Source organism: Equus asinus, chromosome 12 (genome assembly GCF_041296235.1).
Source record: "Equus asinus isolate D_3611 breed Donkey chromosome 12, EquAss-T2T_v2, whole genome shotgun sequence".
NCBI lineage: Eukaryota > Metazoa > Chordata > Mammalia > Perissodactyla > Equidae > Equus > Equus asinus.
In genome coordinates this window covers 59419061-59446704 of record NC_091801.1, presented here as the reverse complement: position 1 = coordinate 59446704, position 27644 = coordinate 59419061, and the positions used below count along the sequence as shown (strand labels likewise).

Below are 27644 nucleotides of genomic sequence, written 5' to 3'. Positions count from 1 at the left end.
TTCCTTATTTTTGCTACACAGATGTTATTTAGTATGCTGCATGCTTCAGACTTTCAGGTGTCCTGGGAAATTCAGGGTCTTTATACTAAAATATCTAATTTGTATCATAGCATTGAGACATATGTTACTCTCTATACTTGGTATATTGCCTGACTGTACAAATATATTACTTTCATTGTTCTTATATAGGGGCTATGAGGGTGAACAAGAAAAGGAATTTAGACATAATAGTGTATCTGTGGGAAAAAAAATTTGAATTTTTAAAAATATTTATTTAAAGAATATTTGCTTTAAAATCGTCAGGAGAAAAGTTAATGAATCAAAAATAGTTAACCATGAAGCAAAAAATGTTAGTTTACTTCGTAATTTTAAAACGAAATTTGCATTTATCCATTACATTTATGTAAAAGATAAAAAATGCTCTTGTACCTTTTTGTTTTTAGTTTTGAAAATAAATAGTACCACTTCAACTGACACAAATTATTTTTACCAATTTTTTTATAGTCACAAAATAACAAGCCATTATTTTAAATTTAATTTTATTATAATTTTTTCAAATATTTAATATCTAGTGTTAAGAATATATTCTCTATAGTTGTCTATAGAAAAGAGTTATATTGTTTTAATTTTTATCATTATTATATGTCTATTATCAAGTAAGCATTTAGGTCTTCTCTTTGATATCATTGATTTAACACAGGGTCAAATAATTTTAAAATTAGACCATTTTATCTGACATTTACCTTTCAAATGAAAAAATAAAGAAATAAAGCTTGTGTTCTTTGAAAAAAGAACCAGTCGGTTCTATTACTGGAACTGCCAGAAGTGAGCATAAGTGTGGAGGACGTGAACTACACACATTGCTAAAGCATGTCTACCCTCAATAGCAGCTTTAAAGTTTATCTAAGAAACAAATTAACAAGAGATTCAGGAAACTGAAGTAGTGTTTATGGGGAGCAATTGGTTTTTATATTTTAAACAAGGGTTTTAAGCAAGTTTTATATAAATAAACAAGTTTTTATATTTTAAAATGTGTTGAACTTAGTGAACTAGTTGTCTTGCCAACTTTTCTACTAGTCTATTCTAGAATATTAAAGTGGAATTATAAAGAAACTGAGAGTTTCCCATAATGTATTGATTTTTTTAAATTTTGTCTTCAAATTCATACTTTCCTTCATTCATATTATCCATTCAGTCCACAATTCTATTTGGACTACTCCATGGCAGCAGCATACTAGGCTAAGAAGGTAAAAGAGTGAGTAAAATACAGTCTCAGCTGGCAAGGATCCAATATTTTATTGGGACGCTAAATGAGTTAAGAGGCAACTCTGTGGAACATAAAGTTAGTATGAAATAACATTCTGTCAACATCAATGATGTTTGAGTTCAAAACAGGATCCAAAAGCACTGTATTTTATAACGTGGAAAAAGATTTTAAAATCTAATATAAAAAAATCTAAGAAAGATAGCAATGTAACCAGCTAGATGAGGTCATGTAGAGATGATTTTTAGTGAAAATCTACATGTTTTACTTTTAGAGTAGATTATGTGCTATATAAAAGCAAAAGCTTCAGAAAACTTGGTTATACTAACAATATTATATTTTGATGTTGGCTAATTTTATAGTGTTTTCAAGCTAGAACATACAATAATAGGGTAAATTAAGATTCCTGTAGCATGTTTTATAAATGCATATACTAAAGACACTTCAATGTTATAAGAAATGGCAATTCATTCAATTTTTAAAATCCTATAAATTCTGCCCTCTCTCTTTTTTCCACTGCTTTGTGGGGAAAGGGACTCCTGTTGCGTAGATAATAATAATAATAATAATAAAATATCCTTAACGATCAGAGCAAAAAGAGTATTCTCCATAGTGATGCTCTCTTCAAAAGGCAGCACCTTGTCCATGTAATTAAACTTTTAAAGAACATTCGTGTTCTCACCACTCTGCAAGTTACTATTCAAAATAAAAGAAATAAAAGTGATGTCTGTCCAGTTGCTGGAATGGCATTATGTAGTGAAAGCAGCTGATTGAATGAATACTAACTTTATTCGAATGTCTTGGCATCACTAGCTGTGGGAAATTATGAACTATCTAAATATCAGAGAAGAGACTATATACTTTATTCTTTATTTTGAATGTTTTTAATTAAAGAACATTAAGTAAATACATGTATCATGCAGAAGCTCTCCTGTTATCTTTACATTTTAAATTAGGAAGTCTTTCTCCCATTGCAGATGTCCAAAAACAGTGGTTTAAAGGACACTTCCAAATAGATGAAAATCGTTTGACGATTAAAATAGTAGGAAATGGGATTAAGTAAAAATGGTAAAAATTATAAATATGCTCTACACTTTAAGATAAAATGTTTGGAAAAGTGTTTTTAATTTTAATTAGTGATGCCATTTTGCCTTGCTGAGCTTTCTGGACAGAATGTAGGGCTCACAGGTTGAGATTAGAATTTCTTGAATCAGTCTGTCAAGGTTTAAACCTAGACTAAGGCACTAACTAGCAATGTGACTTTGGGAACATTTTTTAACCTCTCCATGCCTCAGTTTCTTCACTTGTAGGAAGTGGTTAATAATAGGAACTACCCTTAAGATTGTTGTGAAGATTCAGTGAGTTCATCCATGTAAATGATGTAGAATAGTCCCTGACACATAGTACTATGTACGTGTTAGCTATTGTTAAAATTCATAATAACCTAGGTTTACTTTTTGAGGCAATGATGATGATGAAATGGAAAAACATGAATTTTTTATTTTTTTATTTTATAATATATATCTGTATTGTATTCAAAGACAGACCACTTCTAGATTAACCTATAATCTGTGTTATACATTATAAGATAATAAAATAGGTAAACCTTGGTCATGCTACCTCCTTTCTTTATCTTTATCCCATGTTAAAATTTAATAATATGTACTACTCTTTATAATATGCTAAAACAGTTTAAAAAATAAATATAAAATTGCCCATGTTATATAAAAAGAGAAAATAGAATAATCTGGAAGAAAATGAATGATTATCTTTTGCAAAAAGGAGATTTGACTGAGTCTTGAAAATTAGATAGGCTTTTGATAGCTAAAGGGGAAGAAAGGGAAAACGGGGAGACATGGAGAAAACAGAAATAAAACATGGAGTGAGCATGGCTAGCCAGTAAAATTGCAGAACAATGCAGAATCTGTTGGACTTGAGTTATAGATGCATCTTGGGGAGTAGTGGGAAATATAACTGATATACTAGAAATCTAAAATCATAGAAGATTTGAACGGTAATAAAAATTGTTTGAAGAAGTTTAGTCCTCCTCTAGTACTCAAGGTGGATCAGAGTGAATGATAATGGAGTCACAAAAACATCAGTGATTAGGTGAGAGCATGCAGATGAGAGGACAATGGGAATTTGGGTGGGATTATCTAGTAGGTCATTGAAGGAACAAGAAAGGAGCATGGAAAAGATGAAAAAATCATAGCTTGGAGGTTGTTAGCAAAGAAGTAATTTTTCAAGCCATGAGGGAAATATGAAATACGGAGAACTGTGATTTAATTGTCCACCATATGTGATATCAGGCAAAGTAAGAGAGTGGCCCAAAGAGCACAGAAAAGTAAAGAGGAATTACAAACCAAGTCAGCAAGGCAAAAAATGCAAAAACATCACATGCTTTACATGGATCAATGAATATGTAGTAAAGTTGGCAATAAGGTTATTGTTGGAACTGTTTAGGAAACTGATTTTTATGGAATGAAGGACACAAATGCAAAATTTCATATCTAATTGAAAATATGACAACTTTACCAGAGTCATGACTGTTGGTCCGTCATGTGCTATCTGACAAATCAGTTTGAACATGTTGACCAATCCGAAGTAAATGATGCAGGGATCCAGTGGTTCTCAATGTTGACTTTATGTTAGAATCACTTTAAGGATTATTAAAAAAAACAAAAACAAAACAAGCAACAACACTGATGCCGGGGGTCCCACCCTAGGGTAATTACATTAGAATATTTAGAGGTAGAAATTGGCATCTTTCTTCCTTCGTGAAAGCTCCACAGGTGATTCCAATCCACAGAGTAGGATGAGAACCATTGCAAGGTTTAGATTTTTTCCTCTCTGGAGTCTCTACCCAGGTATGGTTCTTTTCTTAAAAAGAGCAGATAAGTTGATGAAGAGCAAAATATGTTATCCTTCACTTCCTTCTAAGATTGAATTTATGAGACAGTATCACTCAGGTATTTCAGAACTATCTGGTTTAAAAATCTTCCTATTAAAAAGATGTATCTTGGGGATTTACATATTTACTGGGGATGACCACATTCACTGAAAATATTTATAAATCTTTCATTGACTGGGTGTTCTAAAGAAACTGCTGAAAATATGTACAATGGCTAAGTAAAACATAGTCATAGAAATTGCTAGAGGGTAAAGCCATTGTCTTGGTTTTTCAGTATTATATGATAATTCAATGACATGCTTGGTAGTTTGTACCATAGTTTTACTTTGACATTGGCAGGCAGAATTGCTTTATTATATGCCAAATAAGAAGTGCTAATAACCTTAAAGTTTTTCCATAGTGTCTTATTTTTCTATTGCAACTTTAAAAATAACAGGTACCCAAATTACACTGTCGTAACTGGTAGTGACTTATTTACTGCCATTATTAATTAATGGAAACTCTGGCATTGATATCCTGGGAATGCATTGCCAGAGATTTCACAGCTTGATAGTAATTAATAATAAACTTTAATTGTTAATTTCTTAATATTCAGAATAATATGTCATTGAATATGAACATCAAACTTATTTTTCTATAGGTACACAAGTAAAAAAATGTTTTTGTCTTCATTATTGGGTTTTAAAGTTATATTTTAACTTTCTATATTTAAACTATAATGATTATAATAACAAAACACAAGACTATATTTTCTGTAAATTTTTAAATTAGTATCATCCTTGATTTTCTAATCATATATGTTTTACTTCTTCTTTCCTTTTGTTACAGTAAATGAGGGAGGTATTAAAACAGCTTCCAATTTATGCCCAGATCCAGGAGAACCAGAAAATGGAAAGAGAATTGGATCAGACTTTAGGTAACGTTTTAAATTGTTGATTTCATTATATAGTTTGTTAAAATGCATTTTAATTAAAATTTTACAAATAGCTAATAATATGGAGATGAAGACTTGATGACTTAAAACCATGGCAGCTAGATTCCATTAATGTGTTACTATTAATAATATTTTATTATTTTAAAGTAGCTAATTAAATAACATCAACTTTATTAGGACACTTTTTTGGAGTTTAAATGGTTAATTTCTTGTCAAGTACTAAGTAAAAAATCATCGGATTTACATTTGAAAGACATGAGTTTGAATTCAAATTCTTCTGCTTATTACTTGTCTGATCTTGGGTAAATCACTCAATCCTGTCTGCCTGAGTTTCATATTCTGTAACATGTAAATCAAATGGACCACGTATAATGATGAGTTTCAAATGAGGTACCGCCTGTGAAACCTTCCTGCAAATGTTCTATAAACGTTTTATATGTATTTTTTAGACGTAACCATAGCTTGAATATGTCTTATGTCCATCTTAAAATTAATATTTATTTTATTAATTTGAAATTGTTTACAACAACCTAGAGAATGTATGAAGTATACTATGGTAGCCATCAATTTGCATAACTGTCAAATATTTTTTAAAAACGTTGAATTTTCAGTACTCCTTTGGTTGTAGCATTTTACAAATGAAAGATAGAAAAGATCCTATGAATACTAAATGATAATTTAGTTAACATTCACAAATACTTATTTTTACAAAGTATCCATGATATATTAAATTTAAAAAAATATATTGATAATGGTTATAGTTACACACACCACACATTGACTATCTTCTTTATATTATTTGTATAAAGTATGAATGATACTCTAAATAATATTCCTATAAAGAAAAAAGATAGTTCTTAAAATAGAGACATACAGAAATTTTATCCCTATGTATCTTTAAAGATGACTTAAAGTTATAGTTGCTATACTTGGAGTAGAAAACAATAATATTATTTCAACATGAATAATATTGTAATTTTCTAAACATTTTGCAGATCTTTATTTAACCATCCTCATAATTTTTAAAATTATTTTGTTGAGGTCATAATAGTTTATAACACTGTGAAATTTCAGTTGTACATTATTATATATATGTGTCCCTTTACCCCTTATGCCCACCTCCCAACCCCCTTCCCCTCTGGTAACCACTAATCTGTTCTCTTTGTCCACATGCTTATCTTCCACATATGAGAGAAATCATGCAGTGTTTATCTGTTTCTGTCTGGCTTATTTAGCTTAACATAATAGCCTCAAGTTCCATCCATGTCGTTTCAAGTGGGACAATTTTGTCCTTTTTTAGGGCTGCGTAGTATTCCATTGTATATATATACCACATCTTTATCCATTCATCTGTTGATGGGCACATGGGTTGCTTCCACATCTTGGCTATTGTGAATAATGCTACAGTGAACACAGGGGTGCATAAGTCTCTTTGAATTGTTGATTTCAAGTTCTTTGGATAGATACACAATAGTGGGATAGCTGAGTCATATGATATTTCTATTTTTAATTTTTTGAGATATATCCATTCTGCTTTCCATAGTGCCTGCACCAGTTTGCATTCACATCAGTAGTATTCGAGGGTTCCCTTTTCTCCACATTCTCTCTAACGTTTATTTCTTGTATTGGTAATTATAGCCATTCTAACAGGTGAAAGGTGATATCTCAGTGTAGTTTTGATTTGCATTTCTCTGATGGTTAGTGATGTAGAACATCTTTTCTTGTGTCTATTGGCCATGTGTATATCTTCTTTGCAAAAGTATCTGTTCATATCCTCTGCCCATTTTTCGATTGGGTTGTTTGGGTTTTTTTGTTGAGATGTGTGAGTTCTTTATGTATTTTGGAGATTAACCCCTTGTCAGATATATGATTTGCAAATACTTTCTCCTAGTCTGTGGGTTGTCTTTTCCTTTAATTCCTGGTTTCCTTTGCCTTGCAGAAACTCTTTAGTCTGATGAAGTCCCATTTGTTTATTTTTGCTTTTGTTTCCTTTGCCCAAGTAGACATGGTATTCAAAAAGATCCTTCTAAGACCGTTGTCAAAGAGTGTACTGCCTATATTTTCTTGTAAGAGTTTTATGGTTTCAGGTCCTACCTTCAAGTCTTTAATCCATTTTGAGTTAACTTTTGTGTATGGTGAAAGGTAATGGTCTACTTGTCTAAAAGCAGTGGTCTAATGATCTAAAGATAATGGTCTTTCATTCTTTTGCATGGGGCTCTCCAGTTTTGCCAACACCATTTATTGAAGAGACTTTACTTTCTCCTTTGTATGTTCTGGGATCCTTTGTCAAAGATTAGCTGTCTGTAGATATGTAATTTTATTTCTGGGCTGTCAATGCTGTTCCATTGATCTGCATGTCTGTTTTTGTACCAGTACCGTGATGTTTTGGTTGCTATAGTTTTGTAATATATTTTGAAGTCAGGGATTGTGATGCCTCAAGCTTTGTTCTTTTTTCTCAGGATTGCTTTAGCTATTCAGGATCTTTTGTTGCCCCATATGAATTTTAGGATAGTTTGTTCTATTTCTGTGAAGAATCTCAATGGGCTTCTGATTGGGATTACATTGACTCTGTAGATTGCTTTAGGTAGTATGGATGTTTTAATTATGTTTATTCTTCCAATCCATGTACATGGAATATCAATCCATTTCTTTATGTCATCATTGATTTCTTTCAATAATGTCTTGTAGTTTTCATTGTATCAGTCTTTCACTTCATTGGTTAAATTTATTCCTAGATATTTTATTCTTTTTGTTGAGATTGTAAATGGGGTTCTGTTCTTGACTTCTCTTTCTGATAGTTCATTATTAGAGTATAGAAATGCAACTTATTTTTGTAAGTTGATTTTGTACCCTGCAACTTTGCTCTAGTTGTTGATTATTTTTAATAGTTTTCCAATGGATTCTTAGGGTTTTCTATATATAGAATCATGTCATTGGCAAATAGAGTTTCACTTCTTCCTTGCCAACGTGGATACCATTTATTTCTTTTTCTTGCCTAATTGCTCTGGTCAAAACGTTCTGTTGTATGTTGAATTTTCAAGAGTGGTGAGAGTGGGCACCCTCATCTTGTTCCTGTTCTCAGAGGGATGGCTTTCAGTTTTTCCCTAGTGAGTATGATCTTGGCTTTAGCTTTGTCATGTATGGGTTTACTATGTTCAGCTACTTTCCTTATATACCCATTTTATTTAGAGATTTTATAAATGCATGTTGGATCTTTTCAAATGCTTTCTCTGCATCTATTGAGATTATCATGTGGCTTTTATTCCTCATTTTGCTAATGTGGTGTATCACATTAATTGATTTGCAGATGTTGAATGATTCCTGCATTCCTGGTATAAATCCCAGTTGGTCATGGTGTATGATCATTTTAATGTATTGGTGTATTTAGTTTGCCAAGATTTTGTTGAGATTTTTTGCATCAGCCATATTGGCCTGTAATTTTCCTTCTTTGTATTGTCCTTGTATGGCTTTGGTTTCAGGGTGATGTTGGCATTGTAGAATGAGTTAGGAAGTGTACCATCTTCTTCAATTTTTTGGAATAGTTTGAGAAGGATAGGTATTAAATCTTCTTTGAATGTTTGGTAGAATTCTCCTGGGAAGCCATTTGGTCCTGGACTTTTATTTTTTGGAAGGTTTTGGATTACTGTTTCAATCTCTTTGCTTGTGATTGGTCTATTAAGATTCTCTATTTCTTCATGATTAAGTTTTGGGAGGCTGTATGAGTCTGAGAATTTATCCATTTCTTGTAGATTGTCCAATTTGTTGGAATAGTTTTTCATAGTATTTTCTTAATCCTTTGTATTTCTGTGTTATCCATTGTCATTTCTCCTCTTTCACTTATAATTTTATTTATTTGAGCCTTCTGTGTTTTTTTCTTAGTGAGTCTTGCTAAGAGTTTGTCAATTTTGTTTATCTTCTCAAAGAACCAGCTCTTAGTTTCATTGATCCTTTCTGCTGTTTTTCTGGTTTCAATTTAATTGATTTCTGCTCTAATTTTTATGAGTTTTCTCCTTCTGCTGAGGGCTTTGTTTGTTCTTCTTTTTCTGGTTCTGTTAGGTATAGTTTAAGATTAGTTATTTGAGATTTTTCTTGTTTGTTAAAGTGGGCATGTATTGCTATGAATTTCCCTCTTAGGATTGCTTTTGCTGCATCCCATATAAATTGGTATGCTATATGTTCAATTTCATTTGTCTCCAGATATTTTTTGATTTCTCATTTATTTCTTCATTGATCCATTTGTTGTTCAGTAGCATGATGTTTGACCTCCACATATTTGTCACTTTCCCAGCTTTTTTCTTGTAGTGGATTTCTAGTTTCAATGCAAGATGCTTGATAGGATTTTCATCTTCTTCAGTTTGTTGAGGCTTGCCTGTTTCCCAACATGTGGTCTATCTTTGAGAATGTTCCAAGTGTGCTTGCAAAGAATGTGTATTCTGCTGATTTCAGATGGAATATTCTTTATATATCTATTAAGTCCCTCTGGTCTAGTTTGTCATTTAATTCCACTATTTCTTTGCTAACTTTCTGTCTGGATGAGCTATCCATTGATGTAAGTGGGGTGTTGAGGTCCCCTACTATTATTATGTCACTGTTAATTTCTCCTTTTAAGTGTATTAATAGTTGCTTTATGTGCTTTGGTGCTCCGTATTAGGTGGATATGTATTTATAGGTGTTATGTTCTCTTGGTGGAGTGTGCATTTTGTCACTATATACTGCCCCTCTTTGTCTCTCATTGCCTTTTTTATCTTGAAGTCTTCTTTGTCTGATATAAGTTTGACAACACCTGCTTTCTCATGTTTGCTATTAGCTTGGAGTATTGTCTTCCATCCCTTCACTCTGAGCCTGTGTTTGTCTTTGGAGCTGAGATGTGTTTCCTGGAAGGCAGCATATTATTGGGTCTTGTTTTTTAATTCATCCAACAACTCTGTGTCTTTTGAGTGGAGAATTCAATCCATTTACATTTATAGTGATTATTGATATATGAGGGCTCAATAATCCATTTTATCACTTGCTTTTGGTTGTCCTATATTTCCCTTGTTTCTTGTCCTGTATATTTTGGGATGCTAGTTCAATTTGGTATTTCTCTATGATGGTTTTCTCTTTATTTATTATTTGTGTCTCTGTTCTTATTTTTTGTTTAGTGGTTACCATGAGGTTTGTATAAAAGATCTTGTAGATGAGATAGTCCATTTTCTGATAGCCTCTTATTTCCGTAGTCTAAGCAGGTTCCATCCCTTTCCTCTTCCCTATCTAAGTTATTGTTGTCACCACTTATTGTGTTTTCTGTTGTGAGTTTGTGATTAAAATGAAGTGATTTTAGTTATTTTTGATGCTTTCCTTCCCTATATCTTTAATTTGTAATTAAGTTTTTGCTAATCTGTTCTGATAGAAAGCTCCAACTTTTCGATTTTGTCTGTTTATCTCCTTTCTCAAGGCTTTGTAAACCCTTTCTTTTATTTTTTTTCAAGTATTAGGGCCTTCTTGATCGTTTCTTGTAGGTAGTGTCTTCTGGCAATGAACTCCCTCAGCTTTTGTCTATCTGAGAAAGCTTTTGTTTCTCCATCATATCTGAAGGATAGTTTCACTGGATAGACTATTCTTGGCTGAAAGTTTTTGTCTTTCAGAATTTTGAATATATCTTTCCATTCTCTCCAAGGCTATGAGGTTTCTGCTGTGAAATCCACTGAAAGACAGATAGGGGTTCTTTTGTAAGTTAGTTTCTTCTGCTTTGATGCCCTTAATATTTTTTCTTTGTCATTGACTTTTGCCAGTTTTACTAATATATGCCTTGGAGAAGATCTTTTTACTTTGATGTAATTAGAAGTTCTATTAGCTTCATTTACCTGTAATTGCTGCTCCTTCTTCAGGTTTGGGAAGTTCTCAGCTCTTATTTCTTTGAATAAGCTCTCTGCTCCTTTCTCCCTTTCTTCTCCCACTGGAATACCTTTAATCCTTATATTGCGTTTCTAATTGAGTCGGATATTTCTTGAAGAATTTCTTCATTTCTGTTTAGTCTTAGTTCTCTCTCCTCCTCCTTCTGAAACATTTCTGTGTTTCTGTCCTCTAAATTACTGATTCTGCCCTCCATAATATCAATTCTGTTTTATGAGGACTTCTTTATCTTTTTGTTTTTCATCTTCATTGTGTTTTTATTCTTAAACACATTATCATTGCACTTTCATCTCCAACATTTCTGAGTGTTTTTTTTTTGTAGTTTCATCTCTTTTGTGAAGAATTCCGTATGTTCATTAATTTTATTCCTGAGATCATTAAACTGTCTTTCTGAGTTTTCTTGTAACTCATTGAGTTTCTTTATGATAACTATTTTGAATTTTCTGTCATTTAGATTGTAAATTTCTATGATTTCATGATTGATTTCTGAGTACTTGTCACTTTCTTTCTTCTCTGGAGTGTTAATATATTCTTCATGCTATTTGATGGTGTGGATTTTTTGCCATCGCATAGTGGTAGTATTTGGTTGCAGATTCCACCTGCCACCACTGGGTGTGGGGGCAGCAGGAGCTGTGTTTTCTGAGCCCTCTGTAAGCCCTGGCAGTATGCCTGTCCATTGGAAGCTGTGCCAACATGGCCCATCTGCATTTACCCACTGGCCATTGCTGCTTTACACAGATATGTGCAGATGCTCTGGCAGGGATCCCCTGCTCTCACTGACTGGCCAAACTGGTGTGCCAGGAGGTAAGGAGGGGTGCTTTCTTTCACATACATGATCCTGTGAACCCTGCTCTGCACTCACTGTCTGCTTGCCTGGGCTGCTCAGTTTGGTGTGGATGTCCCTGTGATTGCTAATTGCCTCAGCAATTGCTTTAGTCAATTGCTAAATGCCTCAGCATTCCCACAGGCTGTGAACTTCTGTTCTTGCAGAGGGCTGGCTTTCCCCCTTCTCCTCTCCAGGTTGTGCGCTGGCTGCTGCACTAGATTGCTGCTTCTCAGGAGGGAGAGAAGATACCCTTATCTCCTTCCACTGCCTCCCCGGAGGAGGGGGGGGGGTGTCCAGCACCCCTACCTTCAGATGTATGGCTCTGTGGATCTTTGAGATGTCTGTTTTGTTCTGTGAATGTCCTCTATTGGTTTATGAATGTCGTTTTCTTTGTATCTTGTGGGAGAGAGACTTAGGGAAGAGCTCACTCCACCATGATGACAATGTCACTCTCTCATCAAGCCCCATAATTAATGTAGATAATAATGTTTGAAGGACACATTAGAAAGAAATTCAAAAGATCTGGCATCTAGTCACACTCTGATCTTAATAAACTGAGTGACTTTATTAAGACTCAACCAGACCTCTCAGCCTCAATAATTAAAAATGATATTTTATAGACTGCAAAGTGGTAAGCAATGTACTGTGGTTTTTTTAATATGTCTTCTTTCTTTATTATGAAGTCTTATATGGTATTTATTATTTTTTACCCACTTTATAAGACAAAACTGAAGCTCTGTTTACCCAGCTAATAATTTGATTGAACTGGAATTTGAACGTATTACCTTCTGATTTCAAAACTTGTCCTTTTGGGGCCAGCCCCATAGCTGAGTGGTTAGGTTTGCATGCTCCACTTCGGTGGCCCAGGGTTTAGCTGGTTTGGAACCTGGGCACAGACATGGTGCCACTCGTCAGGCCATGCTGAGGCAGTGTCCCACACGCCACAACTAGAAGCATCCATAACTAAAATATACAGCTATGTACTGGTGGGGCTTGGGGAGAAAAAGCAGAAAGAAAAAGAAGATTGGCAACAGTTGTTAGTTCAGGTGCCAATCTTTAAAAAAATATTGTCCTTTTAATCACTCTAGCACATTATGCTTTGAAGTCAAACGAACTTCATTCAAATCCCATCCTTGCCATAAACTATCTTGTCTTCTCTAAGAGTTGGTTTCCTCAGACCTAAAAATGAGGATAATAATACTTATCTCAGAAGATTGAGAAGAAGATTATGTGAGATAATACATGCATGGGTAGTAATCACAGAGCTTGAGACAAAGTAAGTACTCAATTAATGCTAGGTGCTATTATAGTATTATATGATACATAGAATAATTATTAACACTTACTTTGCCCCTTTATTTAAAAAATATATGGTTTATTGAAAATAGACTTAAAACAATAGTAATATAGTGAATTAAATTACCTTCAAGTGTAGTGGATTTCACCCTAAGATCCTCTTGCAATCATGTTTCAAGCACTATGATAGATGTTAGGCATCCAGAAGCTCACAGTCAAACTAAGATGTAATACAGTTGTTAGAATTTAAGAATGTGTGAAATGTTGTAGACGCACAAAGGAGGTATGCTATACTTGGAGGCTAAAAGATAAGAGTCACAAAAAGATAACATTGAGCTAGGTCTTGAAGGATCATTAGAATCTGGTACAGAGAGGAAGGGAAATCCAGAGAAGAACATTTACACATTCATTATCTACATATGTTGTTTTCCTATTATGTGCCTGGCCTTGTTCTAGGAACAAATAAACAAAAAGCAGACATAGTACATGCTCCCCAATAGTTCTTAGAATTGAAATGCAGAAAAGACAATAAACAAATGAGCACATCCAGATATAATCACAAATTTGGAAAAGTACTGTGAAGTCAGAAAATAAAATAAAATAACAAGGCTCTATGAGAGAGAATAAAGAAGTCAGGATGGGAAACCCACTCAATTTAAGAAGGTCCCACTATCATTGATAATGGAAAACTTTTATGCATCTAGCCGACAGGGAATGCCTCACATTGAGGAAGACCTTGATGAACTGTTCCAGGAAAATAAAGATCAGTGAGTCTAAATTATAGAATGGAAACATCAGAAAAGCATAGAATGAAGTTGAGGAGGTAAAGAGAAACCAGATCTCTTCTGCAGAAGAAGCAAATTGGCAGCTGTCCAGGCCAATATGAACTGAAGATATGTTTTGTTTTAAGCCGACAGTATTTTTTTTTTTTTTTTTTTTTGGTGAGGAAGACTGACCCTGAACCAACATCTGTTGCCAATCTTCCTCTTTTTTTGTTTGAGGAAGATTGTTGCTGAGCTAACATCTGTGCCAATCTTCCTCTGTTTTATGTGGGATGCTGCCACACCATGGCTGGATGAGCAGCGTGAAGTCCACGCCTGGGTTTCAAATCTGCAAACCCTAGGCTGCCAAAGTGGAGCACATGAACTAAACTATTATGCCACCAGGCCAGTCCCAAGCACACTGTTTTTAAAAAATAGGAGCCAACATTTAAAAATCAGGAGATTTTACATGCACATATACATACACACACACACACACACACACACACACACACACACATATACACACATACACAAGATTTTTGTATTCCCTTGTTAGATTTGGCACCTGAAACCAAAGTACCTTCATGGTTTACATCTGTTGGATACAGTTAATAGCTGCTCCTGTTAGGCAGAGCAAGTTCTCTCTGGTTCACCATGGTCACCCCTAGGCTACTTCACTCATTTAGGTCATCTACGTATTATGGAAAGCTGTAAAGAGTTGTAAGAGAATGACTTGATCCAATTTATCTTTTCAGTAGATCATGCTTTATGTTTTAGATAGATAGATTGTAGAAAATATGGATTTTAGTTAGAAGTCTACTGAAGTAGTCTACAAATTCTCCATTAATTGGTATCCTCACATCTTCTGATACATCCTTCCTCATGATAGTCCCTGTGTTATTCTAATGATCCTGGATGATATATATATATATATAAAATATATATTTTATAAATATTTATAAATATATATGTATATTTTATGCTTAACAAATTCTATGCAAATGTTCTAAAACCCATCTTTTAGAATGTGTGAGCACATAGCCTCATTTATTATCAGCCTTGGGGCTTCACCTAAAACTCAGACAACAGGAAATGTCTCATTTATTAACATACTTCTCCACAAATAATCATTTTCCCAAGAAAGGCGAAACTGTGAAAAACGTCTTATTGCATCTGTAAGTATGAAAAATTGGTAAGGTCCTTACCATAGAAATAAAATTAAATGAATAACAAATAAATAAATAATTCTAATAACAGAACATGAAACTTTGTGTGTCACATTGATTTAGAACTGATCCATAGGTCTTTGTGTTTCTTTAATCTTTATGTCAAATTAACATTGCTTCTAAGATAATCACACACATATGCATAAAGGTAAATATAAAACAACTTTTGAATATTGACTTCTCAGCTGTTAAGGATATATCCTTTTTTGTTGTTGTTATTTATACCTTAAAAAAAATCTACCAAGACAATTTATCAAGATTTCCCAATCACCATTGTTAATCTATTGGCTGCCCCTGAAAGTATTGGCATGAGTTTTATGAGGAGTAATTCTTGCACATTGGACCAGAACTCAGGTCTTATTTTCAAGTGCAATGTTATTTTCTCCATAACACACAAAAGTTATTTAGGTAGTAGGGTGGCTTCCAATTCTTTTAAATTGGAAACACCATTTCACAGTAAACCAGGCTTAAAATTTAGTAGTAATTGCTCAGTGCCAGGGGTTGAGTTGGCATGAGGGGCAGACAGGCAAGTAGGAACGGTTGATTACAGCACCAAGCACCACTTTTTTTTTTTGAAGTATTTCTGTTCCAAACTCGTTTCCATTGCCACTTCCATTCTTTTAGCTCAGATTTGCACTACTTTAATAAACTCATTGATGAGTTCTTCAGGCTTCAAGGCTTCAGTGTAACATCACTCAATACAATCAATAAACCTCCAAAACTATCAATAAAAATGTATAAATAAATTGATTAGAATCAAAATGCTAGCGTCCTATAGTCTGAAAACTTGGAGGCTAAGAGAGAGAGAATACAATTAAGGTACATTTTTAAAAGTTTTGTTTGTGTTTTTTAAAATTTTTTTTACTTAACTGAACATTGCAAAAACTAGGTAGGACTGCCTTGAAATTTGAAGCAGGTCGCTTCTCATATGTCACCTGCCACCCTATATAAAATGACTATCTTCTCTATTCCTTTACCTTACACTATATTTTATAGCACTTATCACCACTGATGCAATATATATGTATGTGCTTATTTTTATGTTTTCTGTCAAGTCCCACTGGAATATCGGCTTTAGCAGAGCATGGTCTTTGTTTGGTACAGCATCCACTACACTGAGAGACAAATAGTAGCCACTCAATAATTATTTGTTCTTTTAGCAAAAAAGGATCTTAAGAAATTTAAGAAATCACTAATCATTCAAGATTTAAAATATATAAAGCACTTTCAAGACACAACACTAAGTAAGTATAATGTATTGTCCTTTAGTTTTACTTTGCAATGTATATATGAAAATTATTTTCAGAATATTTTAATAAATACTACAGAAAAAATGTCACTTTAAAAAATTATGCAATACTTGACAGGAGCAAATTAAATACAAAGTAAGGACAATAACAGTAAAAATTAGAGCAGAAATAAATGAAATTGAAAACAGGAAATTGATGGATAAAATTACTAAAACCAGAATCTAGTTCTTTGAAAAGATCAATGAAATTGATATCTCTAGGCAGGCTAACCAAAGAGAGAGGGGAGGAGGAAGGAACGGAGTGAGAGAGGGAGAGAGAGAGAAAAGAGAGAGAGAGAAAAAGAAAGAGAAGTGAGAGACACAATCCATGGATGTTGAAAGAATAATTAAAAAATGCTATTAGCAACTCTGTGCCTACAAATTTGACAACTTAGGTTTTATGGATGAATTCCTTGAAAGACACAATCTGGTGAAAACTCACACAAAGAGAAACAAATCATCTGAATATATCTATAACTATTAATGAAATTGAATTAATAATTAAGTCTTCCAAAACAGAAAGCATAAGGCCCAAAATGATTCATTGGTGAAGTTTATTAGACATTTAAAGAAGACATGATATCAATTCTCTACAATCTCTTCCAGATAGTAGAAACAGAGGGAACACTTCCTCACTCATTTTATGAGGCCAGCATTACCCTAATCCCCAAAACAGAGACATTACTAGGAAGGAAAATTACAGATCAATATCTCCAGTGAACATAGGTGCAAAAATTTTTGACAAAAGATCAGAAAATTACATCCAACAATATATAACCAGAATTATGCACCATGACCAAGTGGTATTTGATCCATGAACACAGGCTGGTTCGATATTCAAAACTCAGTTAACACAGTTTGTCTCACAAATAGGCGAAAAAAGAACATCATATCGTATCACTGTAGCAACAGATACAGAAAAAACATTTGACAAAATCTAACACTCTCAGAAAACTAGGGAGGGAGGAGAACTTCAACAACTTGATAAAGAACATCTACAACAAACCTACCTACAGCTAATGTGATACTTAGTGGGGAGAAACTTCCCCCTAAGATTGACAACAAAACAACGATGTCCCCTCTCACTACTTCTATTTAATATCATAAAAAGTGCTAGCTAATACAATAAGACATGAAAATAAAATAAAAGACTACAGATTTGGAAGGAAGAAATAAAACTATCTTTTTTTGCAGATTATATGATTGTCTATGTAGAAAATTCCAAAGAAACAACAAATAAACTTCTGGAACTAGTAAGTGATTATAGCAAGCTTGCAAGATACAAGTTTAATATAAAAAAGTTAATTGCTTTCTCATATACCAGCAATGAACAAGTGGAATTTGAAATTAAAAACACGATACCATTTACATTAGCACCTAAATAGAAAGAAGGAAAGAAAGAAACACTTAGGCATAAATATAACGAAATATCTGCAAGATCTATATGAGGAAAACTACAAAATACAAAATTCTGATTAAAGAAATCAAAGATCGAAATCAATGGAGAGATATTCCATGTTCATGGATAGGAAGACAATATTAGTAAGATGTCAGATCATTGCAACTTGAGCTATAGGTTCAGTGTGATCCCAATCAAAATCCAAGCATATTATTTTGTGTGCATCAACAAAATAATTCTAATGTTTATATAGAAAGACAAAAGACTCAGAATAGCCTACACAATACTGAAGAAGAACAAAGTCAGAGGACTGACACTACCTGACTTGAAGGCTTGCCATAAAGCTACAGTGATCAAAACTGTTTGGTATTGGCAAAAATTAAACAAATAGATCAAAAGAACAGAATAGATAGCTCAGGAACATACACAAATATAGTCACAAAGCATACACAAATACTGATCTTTGGTAGAGGAGCAAAGGCAATTCAATGCAGAAAAGATTGTCTTTTTAAAAAAATGGTCCTGGAACAACTGAACTTGCACATGCAAAAAAGTGAACCTAGACACAGACCTTAAACATCACAAAAAATTAACTCTACCTGGATCATAAATCTAAATGTAAGATGCAAAACTATAAGAGTTCTAGAAGCTAATATAGGGGACATTCTAGTGACCATGAGTTAGGTAATATTTTGGATATCACACTGAAAGCACAATCCATGAAAGAAAAAAATTCATAGGTTTGACTTCATTAAAATGAAAACTTCTGATCTGCAAAAGACACTGTCAGAGGAAAAAAATGGACAAGCTAAAGACTGGTAGAAAATATTTGCAAATCACATATTTGGTAAAGTACTTGTATCCAAAAAACTTTTAAATCAACGGTAAGTAAGCAAACAATCCAGTTACACAATAGACAAAAGATCTGAATAGACATATCACCAAAGAAGATATTCAAGATAGCAAATAAGCATATGAAAAAATACTCATCATCATATGTATTAGATACCACTACACAGCTATCAGAATGGTCAAAGTCCAAAACACTGACAATACCAAAAACTGGTTAGGAAGCGGAGCAACAGAAACTCATTTATTTTTAGTGAGAATGCAAAATTGTAAATCCACTTTGGAGGACATCCTGAAAGTTTCTTAAGATTCAATCCACCATTCTCACTTCTTGGTATTTACCCAAATGAGTTGAAAACTTATGTCCACACAATATCCTGCGTGTGATTGTTTATAGAAGTTTTATTCATAATTGCCAAAAGTTGGAACCATCTGAGATGTGAATTGCAACCACATCAGTATTTAAATTGATAGGCTACTGTGGTAGATTTATACAATGGAGTATTATTCAATGATAAAAAAAAAAATATGTTAGCAAGCTCTGAGAAGAGATGAAGAAACCTTAAATAGATATATATTACTATGTCTAAGATGCCAGTCTGCAAAGGCTACATAGTGTATGATTGCACGTATATGATATTCTGGAAAAGACAAAACCATAGAGACAGTTAAAAAGATCCTTGGTTGCCAGGGGTTCACGGGGAGGAGGTTGAGGAATGAATAGGTGGTGCACAAGACACGTTTAGGACAGCAAAATGTGTATGACACCATAATGGTGAATATATAATATTACGCATTTGTCAAAACCCATAGAATACAAAGAATGAACCCTAATATAAAATATGGACTTTAATTAATAAAATGTATCAATATGAGTTTGGTTCATCTATTTGTAACAAATGTACCCTAGTAATGCAAGATGTTAATAAGAGAAGAAACTGTGTGTGTATGTTATAGGGAAGGAGAGGATGGGAACCCTGTGTACTTTCTGTGCATTTTTTCTATAATCCTGAAATTGCTGTAAAAAACAAAGTCTATTAAAAATGAAAACTAAAGACATACAAGTGATTTTATATTATATTTTGAACTCAGTGATATGGATATATAAGCACACATATATAGGTTATTTTAACTATAATGTATTATTAAAATACTTCTCTACAATGTTAGTATAACAACCTTGAACCTTTAGTTTTAGTTTTTTGTTTTTTTTTTAATTCTCTTAGCATGGCAGTAATCTCTGAGAATGAGAAGTTTAGAGAGAGGGAAAAGAGATATTTCAATTATTGAGACATAAATTTTTCGACAGATAAGAACAGTTTCTCCATCTCCATTTCCATGGCCACCATCCTAGCTCATCCTTTATCTTTATGGTTTTAGATAATTGCAATGTCAGCTTTACTAGCTTCAGATTCTTCCCCTATTCATTTGTGTGTGTGCTATTGTCACATTGGTCATCCAAATAACATCTGTAATAATGTGTTTTTCCAAGTCAAACACCAACAGAGCTTTCGTGTGGCCTTCTTATACACACACTACTCAATTTTGGTATTCAAAACACCTTGAAATATATTCAATCTTGCCAGATTTATCTTCCAACCTTATTTTTATGGTGATGGATTACCCCACATAGTTTCTGTTAAATATTTCTCTGACTTCTTCAGTTGGTTTTATTGTTTTTCCTGCTGGAATGTTTTTTCCAGCATTTTTGTCTTTGTCATCCTGCACATTCTTCAAGGACTCACTCAAAATCCTCCTTCCTAAAGCTTTTCTTATTTCCCCAATATGTTACAATCTGGTTCTTAACTTCCTATCATTATGTGTACCTTCATTATAGTGCTTACAATGTTCTTTCCTTGTCTTTTAGAAACTTTTTTAAGTGTAAGACCTTTGGAATCAGAAATAGGATCATTCATATTTCTCTATGTCTAATAAAGGGAATTCAATGCATGTAATTAATTGAATTGATTAAAACAGTAAAACTGCAGCTTCAGCATTTTTCCATTAATTTCTCTGACTACATGACCTTACAACAGGACTTCAAACTCATCATAAAACTAAATGAATTATAGAGGTAGCAGTTGCTAAAAAAGAAACATTCTTTTATGCAAATAATCAATATTTTTATAATCACTGAAGAAATATATAAGAAAATCCTTGAAGAAGTAAGGTATTTTGTGGAACTTGCTATATTTTGCTTACAATTTTGTGGTCTAATCTCCAAGGTGAGAGTCCTAGCAGCTGTGTTTTGAAATCTTAAAAGTTTTATTTCTAAATTGAAATGCCTATGAAACAGAAGAGGCTTTTAAAGGAAGAAATGCTGCCAAAGAGATATAGAAGCTGCCAGCAATTTCATTGCTGAAAAATAAATTAAAAATTCAAATGTCTCTTAAAATTATAACCAAATGCTTGGGAAAGCTCAGCTTCTGGGATCCTTAACTTACACAGCCTTTCCTTCTATAGGAAAGGCCTTGTCTGATGCCTTCCCTTTAGAGAGATGTCACCAGACAAGGACATCAATGTTTCTTCCCCTTGAGAGCAAAGAATAATATTGGTTCCAAAACTTGGGTTTCATTTGGATTATTAAAACGCTGGTATATCACAGTAGCGAAACGTCAGGGAACATGCTTCTCATCTGGTAATATTAAAATAGTAGTCAGGAAAAGCTAACGATCATGGTGTAAATCCATTACACTTTTGAATGTGGATCTACGTTAACCTGTTCTCCTAACATGAGCTATCTAAATATGCTGGAATGTTCATTTGTATATCTTACTTTGGTAATTGCAGAGATAATTAACAGATAGAAGCTTCCAGAGTTGTTCTATCTATCCCATTCCACAAACCTCTTCCAAAGAATAGCCTGTACCTGTGGCATTTCCTTCCTTACCACATAGCTGTTTCCTAAAATTTTGTAATCTGATTTTTTTAAATTTTTTTTTAAGATTTTCTTTTTTTCCTTTTTCTCCCCAAAACCCCCCAGTACATAGCTGTGCATTCTTCGTTGTGGGTCCTTCCAGCTGTAGCACGTGGGATGCTGCCTCAGCGTGGTTTGATGAGCAGTGCCATGTCCACGCCCAGGACTCGAACCAACAAAACAATGGGCCGCCTGCAGCAGAGCGTGCAAACTTAACCACTCGGCCACAGGGCCGGCCCCTGTAATCTGCTTTTTTCACATCATCTCTTAGATTACCTATAACTTCTTCATCCCTAAATTAATTCTCTCAGGCCTCATTTCCCTTGACCCTTCTGTCACCATTGTAACCTCTTTTTTGGCTTCAATGACTGAGAAATACCTTGATTCTCCTGAGTCTACTAATTCTGTCCACTCATTTTTCACTCTTTTCTTGAAACCACTTCCTCGTCCCATTCCCTAAAAATAAGCATTCCTGAGGGTTACATCTTCAAAACTCCCCTCTTCTTCTACATATTCTGCTTTAGGAATGCCATCGCTTCTGAAGGCTTCAATAATCATAAATTTCCATATTTCTCTCAGGTCTTTATTATTTTGATTTTCCTGAGATTTGGTTCTTTATTTTTAACTTTTGAAAAAGTGAACCAATCTTTCCTCCAAAACAAGTGTACATCATTACAAGTGAAAGAGCTTGGAATTTGAAAAATCAGAGGGACTTAATTTCAAATCCTGTCACTCTTATTACTTGACTTATAGAAGCTATTTTTTCTCCCCCAAATTCTGTTTCCTTTTCAATCAAAATAGAAAGAGTAGCAGCAAATCGTACTGCTACAGTGAAGAACTAGATTAGCTAACAGTTGTAAACTTGACTAGTAAAGTACTCAGGATAAAGTAGAGCCCAATAAATGCTAGATTATTTGTCTGTCCCTTCTCTTGCTGGTTTTCCCAATGAATTCAGATTTAAAAATCTTCCTTCTTTCTCTAAATCCTGCAACCCATTCATTCTACTTCTTCGATCTTGTTAGTTAATTATCTTCAATTCTCATTGCTTCCATCTTACTTTACATCCTTAAAACTTCTCACCTGTACAACAACAATGATCGCCTATTCTATTGCAAGATGTATTACACTTGGCTTTCAGATAAAGATTCCTATTACATAGCTACTGCTATATTACCCCTGGATCAAAAACCTGTATCTCCTCATAGCTCATTGAATTAAGAAATGATATAATATCAATAATCACACATAGATATATATCGTATATTAGCTTAAAACACTTTCACAACCATTATTTTGTTACTCATTAAAACATTGTACATGTCAATATTCCTATTTTGATAATGAGTAAACCTGTATGCCAGAAGTTTGCACACTTAGCAGTAATAAAGCAGGCCTTGAATGCAGTGCTTATGGATTGCAATTTGGTGTTTTTTTCCCCTTGCTTATACATTTGCATTCTAACATTTAAGTTCTTCCTTATTACAGTCCAAACTTAACTTTCTGACATTATATTTCCAATTCTACCATATTGTGTTACCGAATGCCACATGTGCCTCTTATAGAAAATAAATCATTTCAGTTATATGGTGTGTATTTTTTAAAAGAAAGGTAAAAAACAAAACAAAACTACTATTTCCTTAAACTAACCAGTTGCTTAAGGCAAACTGTTCTTCCAAATGCCTCCACCACTTATCAGCTCAGTAGTATAGCACATGCTATTCTTTCTTCCTGGAATACGATCCTGCCAATGTTTGTCTATAGGAATCCTATCATTCTTCAAATGGATTTTCATCTTCTTTGGTTTCCCATAACTTATATCCATGTTCTCTTGGCTCATATGACTTGAATAGTAATTACTTGTGTGCTTCTCTTATCACCATACTAGAATTTTATTCTATTTCTTGAAGGCAGATACCTTATTTTTTTCATCACCAAGCCAAAAACAGTTTAGATGCCTAAGAAAAGCTTGCTGAGTTGAATTTGAGTAAACTTGCACTGCAGCCTTCCTCTTGTGTTATGTTTTAAGACCAATGCAATTAAGACTTATCATGTTGTTATTGTGCATACTGGCCAGCTGTTTCTGGCCTCTTTGAGAAGGTTCCTTAAAAGACATATTACCCAGGTCTGAAAACAAAGAATAAGGAAAGCATAAATGTTCCATTGTTGTTTGTGGCCCAGACTGTGCAGGACAGTATTACCATATTAAAACTAGCTCCTATTAAAAGAAAGTCTATTTTAATTTGTATAAATATATAGAAGAAATAGTGGGACTAGAATTTGGAAGTTACTACAATTATGTTATCTAAGCTGAAAGAATATTTGGGAAATATGACTAATGAAAATACTCAAAATGGGGAGGCAATCTAAAAAGTAAATTACTAAGGCAAGCCTTAGTACTTAGAGTGTGGACACCTTCTGAGAAGTTTAGCACTTTATCTGTATTTTATCTACTTTATCCTCATGGTCTCCTCATTATTGGAGGGGAAAAACAAGCTGTTATTGCAATGTTATGGTAAAATATTGAAAAGAAAAGGTGATGCAAGGAACAGTTTGAGAGCACAAATAATTTAAATCATGGTAATCTTTCATTGAAATAAAGTTTAAAATGACATATTTAGAAATATATAAAAACTGCATTTAGGAAATTATTTTTGATGCATTCCTGGTCCCATGAGACTGGAATAATTAACATCGTCAGAAGGGAGCTCATAGCCCTGTCTGACACCCAGGGACACCTCTACATCATTTTGCTCTAGTGGCCGCTGAAGTTTAAGCTTGTGGGTCCCACAGGACTGTAACCAGTGGAGAAAGAGTTCTTAAATAGCTACCACTCCCAGGGCACAGCAGGAGGCAACAGACCCAGGAGCTCAGTCTTTCTGTGATGGAGGCCTATTAGCTAATTATCATGACTGTGGCCTGAGGAGCAGGCTACTAATTGAACACACATTCAGGGCTGACTGTGATCCTTTTTAGAGACCCCAGAGGGCAAGGATTATATTTTTGTGCTCACCTACTGCAGTGCTCCAGAGCACCACTGTCTCCTAGAGGGGAGCTTTACATGTGTTTGGTCCCCTGGTTTTTATGTTTGGTGCCCAGGTTTTTATGGTTGTCACCCATGGGACACCCTTTGATCACCTAGCTTTCATGGCTGGGGGGCTTGCATTCCTAGGTCGCATGGGACTGTGGCAATCAGAGAGACAGTTCTTGGCAGGCTACCACCCCCAAGGCATTGCAAAGACAGTCCACTGAAGCACACCCCCAATCTTTTGTGAAGGAGGCCTCTTTGCTGGTCCTGGAGCTTCAGCCTGAGGGGCAAGCTTCAGGTTTGGCTCGTGTTTAGTGGCCTAGGAACTGTTCTCAAGAAAGATAGGTTGTGGACACTGTCTTGGTGTTCTCCCTCTGCCCTGCTCCAACTTGTGAGTATCTCGCAGAAAAGGACTTATATACTTTTCTGGACTCCCAATTTTTGCGACTGCTGCCCAGGGGTCACAAGAAATAAAGGCTGAACACTTTCCTAACCTGGGGAAGTAAACAGACATCCAGATCCAGAAAGCCCAGAGAGTTACAAAAAAGATGAACTCAAAGAGATCCACATCAAGACACATTATAATTAAAATGTCAAGAGTTAAGGACAAAGAGAGGATTTTAAAAGCAACAAGAGAAAAATGACTTGTTACATATAAGGAAACCTCCATAAGACTGTCATCAGATTTTTCAGCAGGAACTTTGAAAGCCAGAAAGGAGTGGCACAGTATATTCAAAGTGCTAAAAGAAAAAACTTGTAACCAAGAATACTCTTCCTGGCAAAGTTAGCATTCAGAATTGAAGGACAGAGGGGACCGGCCCCCATGGCCAAGTAGTTAAGTATGCGTGCTCTGCTTTGGTGGCCCAGGGTTTTGCCGATTTGGATGATGCTGGTTGTTAATCTAGCACCACTCATCAAGCCATGTTGAGGCAGCTTCCCACATGGCAGAACTAGAGGGATCTGCAACTAAAATATACAACTATGTACTGGGGGGCTTTGGGGAGAAGAAAAAAAAAAGGAAGATTGGCAACAGATGTTAGCTCAGGGCCAATCTTTAAAAAAGAAAATTAAAAAGAATGGAAGGACAGATAAAGAGTTTTCCAGACAAGCAAAAGTTAAAGCTACATCACAACTAAACTGGTCTTGCAAGAAATGTTAAAAGAACTTCTTTCAGGTGAAAAGAAAAGGTGCTAATTAGCAAGAAGAACACATATGAAGAATAAATCTCACTAGAAAGGTAAATATATAGTAAAGGTAGTGGATTAGTCACTTATGAAGCTGGTATGAAGGTTAAAAGACAAAAGTACTAAAAATAACTATGACTATAACAATTAGCTGTGGGATACACAAGAGAAAAAGATGTAAAATGTCACATCAAAGACATAAAACATAGAGAAGAAGAGTAAAAATGTTCAGCTTTAAAATGGGATCAAACTTAAGTTTTTATCAACTTAAAATAGACTGTTACAGATATGTTATTATATGTAAGCCTCAGGGTAACCACAAAGCAAAAAACTATAGTAAATACACAAAAGATAAAGAGAAAGTAATATAAGCATACTACTGAAGAAAGTCATCAAACCCCAAAGGAAGAGAAGAAGAAAGAAACAGGGAGGAACTATAAAAACAGCCAGAAAACAATTAACAAAATGGCAATAAGCACATAATTATCAATAGTTACTTTAAATGTGAGTGGACTAAATTCTCTAATCCAAAGACACAGAGTAGCTGAATGGATTAGAAAAAAAGACTGTGGTGTATTCTGCCTATGAGAGACTCACTTTAGATATAGAGATACACACACATTGAAAGTGAAGAGATCAAAAAACATATTCCATGCAAATGGAAACCAAAAAGTAAGCTGGAGTAGCTGTACTTATACAGATAAAATATATTTTCAAACAAAGACTGTAATAAGAGGCAAATAAAACTGTTACATAATGCTATAGGGGTCAGTCTACCAGCAGGATGTAATCTTTGTAAATATTTATGCACCAAACATAGGAGCACCTAAATATATAAAGCAGGTATTAACAGAGCTAAAAAGAGAAATAGACAACAATACAAAAATAGTATGGGTCTTTAATATCCTGCTTACATCAATGGATAGATCATCTAGACAGATAATCAATAAAGAAACACTGGCTTTAAACATCATATTAGACCAGGTGGACTTAACAGATATTCATAGAACGTTCCACCCAAAAGCAACAAGATGTGTGTTCTTCTCAAGTGCACGTGGAACATTTTCCAAGATAGATGATGTGATAGGCCACAAAATAAGTCTTAATAATTTTAAGAGAATTGAAATCATATCAAGCATCTTTTCTGACCATAATGGTATGAAACTAGAAATTAATTACACGAAGAAAACTGGAAAATTCACAAACATGTGGAAATTAAATAGCATGCTACCAAACAACCAATGGGTCAAAGAAGAAATCGAAAGATAAATTTAAAAAATGCCTTGAGACAAATGAAAAGGGAGAAGTAATATAATAAAATTTATGGGATGAAGCAAAAGCAGTTCTAAGAGAGATGTTCGTAATGATGAATGCCTACCTCAAGATACAGGAAAAGTCTCAAATGGACAACCTAACTTTACACCTCAAAGAACTAGAAAAAGAAGAACAAATGAAGGCCAAAGTTAGTATAAAGTAGGAAACAACAAAGATTAGAGCAGAAATAAATAGAGACTAAAAAGATAGCAGAAAAAATCAATAAAACTAAGAGCTGATTCTTTGAAAAGACAAACAAAATTGATAAACCTTTAGCTAGACTTTCCAAGAAAAAGAGAGAGGACTCAAATAAAATCAGAAATGAAAGAGGAGATGTTACAACCGATACCACAGAAATACAAAGGATCATAAGTGACTACTGTGAACAATTATACACCAACAAATTGGACAACCTAGAAGAAATGGATAAATTTCAAGAAATATACAAGCTACCCAGACTGAATCATGATGAAATAGAAAATATGAACAGACTAATTACAGAAAGGAGATTGAATCAGTAATCAAAAACCCCATCACAAGCAAAAGTTCAGGACC

The 27644-nt window shown here is 34.1% G+C and overlaps 1 protein-coding gene across 5 annotated transcripts in view; it reads left to right on the top strand.

Moving 5' to 3' along the window:
* Window positions 1–27644, top strand: part of CSMD3 (CUB and Sushi multiple domains 3) — a 1176027-nt gene that overhangs the window by 494655 nt on the left and 653728 nt on the right. For all 5 annotated transcript variants that reach the window (XM_044781000.2, XM_014843283.3, XM_070481504.1 and 2 more), the window contains one exon: window positions 5004–5091. In XM_044781000.2, the coding sequence (XP_044636935.2) occupies window positions 5004–5091 (88 nt within the window). The remainder of the gene's footprint in view (window positions 1–5003; window positions 5092–27644) is intronic.